Genomic DNA, 4,641 nt, shown 5'->3' with positions numbered 1-4,641 from the left:
CAGCAGTGCCTGATGGGAAATGTTCCAGTGTTTCCTGTGCTGAGCTGCAGATAACAACTCACTGTTTAGAGAGCTCAGCCTGAGGTCTTCAGAGATACTGAGCTGCTGGACGAGAGCCAGGTAGCGCTCAGCCTCACACGAACAAATGCCGCGAAGCCCTTATTTTCAAGTTTGTTTGTTCGGCCTCCTCCGAGTGAGCCAAAGGTTGCAGATAGCACCACCGCCCCCTATGCTAAAGGTCTTCCACCTTCTGTGGCATTGCATGCTGGTATCTTACTGTGAACACTCCAGAATCATATCTGAAATTGTGTCATAAGCCAACTTTATCTGAATTTCTCTTTCTCTCTCCTCTCTCTGTCTCTCTTTTAAAGCATGGAGAGCTATTCTCCATGTGCCAGAGGGATCAGTAGGAGGCTGAAAGAGAAGATGATTAATTAGCATTGCCTCTCTGCTTTGGCTGTAGACTGATCTCAGCCCAGATTCTCTGCGGGCTTCTCTTATGTAAAACTGTCGAATAACAAAGTGTGGCATAGAACCGAGCGATGGCTGAAAACAAACAGTGCATGCTGAGGTGTATGTTCAGGCCGGTTGGACATCCATATCCTAAAAGTGTGAACATATATTGTTCTTTCAGTAGTTCTAAAATGTAATAATTTATGCTCCCCCTTTGTCATTTCAGTCCATAAGAGTGGTCCATACAACTCAAACTCTATATTACAAGTCTTCTGAAGCTGTTTGAGAGCTTAGTGTGAGAAACCGGGCAATATTTGAAGAGATAGCTAACACAAAATTTGTAATTCTTTTATTTGCCCTAATGTCATTCCAAACATGCAAACAAAAAGAAAATATTTTTAACAGTCTTTTGTCTGTGCTTTTAAAGTCACCTTGTATTCTTAAAAAATAAATAAATAAATAAATAAATATATATATATATATATATATATATATATATATATATATATATATATATATATATATATATATATATATATATATATATATTATTTTTTATATAAAATATATATACCTTTAAGCCTTATGCAATTCTTAAATGTCATATCATATCATGATTAGTTATGTGACCTTGCATGATATGTCAAAAACAGCCTTTTTATAATTACCATAGTTGCAAAAGAGATTTCAAAGCTCTGTTTTGGACACAAATCTACATTATGGGTTTTCTAGGTCTTCTAGGTTTTCTAGGTCTAGGCAGTTGACCAATTTAGGGTGTTTTATTATTTTATTTTTTTGCCTTTTTTTTAAGTTTGGCAATATAAATCACCATGTACTTACAGTATAAGAGCAGCTCTGACGAACATCTCATATTGTATTTTGAGAGAAGAGGGAAGAAGGAAAATAATGACATAAAAATTATGACAAATTTTGGGGTGTGCTGTCTCTTTAAGCCTAATGAAGTCCTGAAACGTCATTTACAGTTGCAACTTGCCACCTTGTGATCGGTCATGTGACATGAGAACAGGCATGCTATTTTATTTTATTTTTTTATCCATAAAATGTCAGTTTCTCAAACAAATCTATCCCATGGATTAAAACTCACATTTTCTGGAGCTTTTGTCTTTTTTGTACACCTTTGCAGTATAAAACACTGTCTATTCTAACTGGATGAGCAGCTTAAAGATATAATTTTGTGATTCACTGAACGAAGAGTTGTAATAACATTGGGTAAATTATGACATGATTTACATTTTGCATTAACTACTGCTTTAAGCATTATGCAGTTCTACAATGTCATTTACAGTCACTTTTTTACTGCCATGTGATGTTCAAGAACCAATAGCATTAAGACTCAGTGATGTACAACCAGGCATGATGCATAATTTTTTCAAAAGACACACTTGTGAATATGATTTCAGAGCTCTGGTGGCTTAAATTGTGGTCTGTTTTTCACACAAATATATCTTATGGCTTGAGAAAGCTTAGGATGTAGTGTTTTTTGACTGGTTTTATAGCTAAATCTCCATCCACTTTTGCTTGAAGAGCAGCTAAGACATTCTGGCAAACATCTCATTTTGTGTTTCATGAACTAAAGACAATGATATGCTCGAAACAAATTTTTTAGGTGATATGTGCCTTTTAAACTTTACCTTAACTATGTCAACTCAATTATCATGATCAAAATAACTCATGTAGTCTGTATTTTGAACATTTTGAATTTATATTAGCAAACACAAACAGCAGCAGTGATGGTGTAAGAAGTCTGAGATCTTTCTAGCAATCACAGTGAGCCAATTGTGTTAGCCAACATGCCGCACAGTTACTTCATATAACGATTCTCTAACGATTATAACAGCCAGTCCTTTTATTTCCCAAAGGTTGCAAAGCATCCTCAAATGCATATCAACACAGCTGAAAGTAAACTTAACAAACAACACAGTATTTTATTGACCCAAGTTTAGTGAAAAGTGTCAAAATACAATAACAAGCACTGGAATACAAGCCATTTTGAATATACATAATCTTTTGGAAAGACATTAGGCCAAAGCTACAAACCTGAGATATGCAACAAAACTCACAAGTTGGCCATTAAAAAATTTTATTATTTAGAAAAATAGATAGATTTGAAAGAAAAGACACTTTATACATTCAAGGACCAGGATGCTTTCGTTGCAAATGTGCTGCTTGCTTCTGTACTGGTTTGTTAGTAAGATACTTGATCTGCAGTTCGGGGAGAAGATGAATAGCAATGGAGAATGTGCGAGACAGGGTGGGACAGATGGAGCGAAAAGAGAGAGATGAGTGTGAGAGCGTGAAAGGGAAAGCAGAGCCTCAGGCTTCCTTTTCGTCCCTTTCTTTCTGTGTTTTTGTCTTCACAGGAGCCGGCATGGTTGCGGTTCCCCCCAGCCAGTCCCAGTGGGCGAAGAAAGGTGCAAAGTTGGTGCCCGGCTGCTGATGGTGAGCGTCGTGCCGCAGCGCTCCACCCCAAAGGCCAAAGGGAACCAGACGATGCATTGCCCAAGGGAAGTCGTACCCGCAGTGGTCCTCAGTAGAAACCCAGATGTTGAACAGCATGAACGCCCAGGTGGTGAGACAGTGACACTGGAGGAGCAAAGGATCCACGGTGGTCCAGAAGCCCACACTGAAGAGCTCCCAGGCAGACAGGTATTGCGTAACCAGGCTGAAGGTTTGGCGATACTGGTGGTGGAGCGCGTGGAAGGTGCGGTAGAGCCAGCCAACGCGGTGATGCAGCAGATGCCACAAGTAGTACTGGAAGTCGAACACCACTGTGCAGCCCACGATTCCCAGCAGGAAGGCAGTGAGCGTGGGTGCCTCGCGGGGCAGCGGCACAGGCGGACGCCAGAGCCACTGGGCTATGGCTGCAGGGAAGATGTAGAGCAGATGGTTGTATGTGGTGAGCGCCAAAGTGGAGCCGATGTTGGACCAGGTGACGGTGCGGTCCTGGTGGATCTGGTAGCGTCGGATGGACGGCCAGGTAGGTGCGAGCAGGTCCAACACAGTGTAGAAGAACACTAGCACCAGGTACATGGACACCGAGATGATGACGGGAAACAGCGGCGAGCGCAAGGTGCTCTCGTGGTTCTGCTGCAGGTAATCCCACATGGGCTGCAGCACAGAGCGCTCCGACAGAGCCCAGGTTGCGTTGCTGATGTCCAGCAGGCCACGCAGACTGCCGGGATTCATGTCCAGCTATGTTTTGTTGATGCAACAGCCAGACTTCTGTTACGCCTGTGGCGGGGTGAGGATGCTGGCAGCGGCCAGTGGCGACTTACTCTTGCTTTGAGTGCTGGATGTGGCTTTTTGTAAATGATCTGATCTGCACCAAATGAGGCAGGCCTTTACGCCTCTAAAATGTGTCCAAGCACCACCTCCTGCATCTGTAGCGTTTCTCTCTCTCTCTCTCTCCCTTTCTCTCTCTCCCCCCCTCCCCCCATGCTCTTCTTCTTTTGGTATGATGTGTGTGTGTTTGTATGTGAACGCTCTTTTCATTGGTGGTTCGAGGGTGATCCAGCATTTGACCAGCTTTGACCAGTTCAAACATTCCTGTGCCACTCATTTCTGACCTAGAAATGCATGGAGAAAAAGAAGCAGAGATGTCTAATTGATCCGTCGAGTATCTATTTGTTTGATTTTAATCATCTGCACTGCATTTATTAACCAGCAACGGAGATTGATTCATTGATGCATTGCAGTTCTGTTTCACACAATGTGCAAAAATGTGTCATTCGGATTTAAATGTCATTTTTACTTCTGCTGAATGAGGCGCTGTGAATGTATTTATGCAAGAATGGCAATCAGGAGACATATATTGTGCACCTTCACTGACTGTCAATTAAAATAAAAATAAAGGTTTTTTTTAGATTTTATGCATTTAGCAATGAGTCACTTTGCTCAATTTGTTTTGCACAGCATTTGGGTCCTTAGAATGTTTATAAAATAATGTTATTATGAACTTAAATGATAAAATAAAGCTGAAAGAAATTAAATATATTAGATAAAAACTTAAAGTATAAAATAATAGGTTTAAGTTTAAATACTATGATTATTAAGAAAGAAAAATGCATTAAAGCTATATATATATATATATATATATATATATATATATATATATATATATATATATATATATATATATGTATATATGTATACATATATATATATATA

The 4,641-nt window shown here is 39.9% G+C and overlaps 1 protein-coding gene across 1 annotated transcript; it reads right to left on the bottom strand.

Annotated features, from left to right (window-relative positions):
* Positions 1–2,374: 2,374 nt before the first annotated feature.
* On the bottom strand, positions 2,375–3,785 carry LOC127941353 (cholesterol 25-hydroxylase-like protein 2). Its single transcript, XM_052536351.1, has one exon. The coding sequence runs from the start codon at positions 3,658–3,660 to the stop codon at positions 2,788–2,790; it is 873 nt and encodes a 290-aa protein (XP_052392311.1). The 5' UTR covers positions 3,661–3,785; the 3' UTR covers positions 2,375–2,787.
* Between the last annotated feature and the right edge of the window lie 856 nt (positions 3,786–4,641).

The sequence above is a fragment of the Carassius gibelio genome, chromosome A21 (genome assembly GCF_023724105.1).
Source record: "Carassius gibelio isolate Cgi1373 ecotype wild population from Czech Republic chromosome A21, carGib1.2-hapl.c, whole genome shotgun sequence".
In the NCBI taxonomy this organism is placed as follows: Eukaryota; Metazoa; Chordata; class Actinopteri; order Cypriniformes; family Cyprinidae; genus Carassius; species Carassius gibelio.
This window is presented reverse-complemented; position numbering and strand designations above follow the sequence as displayed.

Bases quoted from the DNA above. Each gene is read 5' to 3' on its own strand.
- LOC127941353 (XM_052536351.1), bottom strand. From the start codon at position 3,660: ATGAATCCCGGCAGTCTGCGTGGCCTGCTGGACATCAGCAACGCAACC.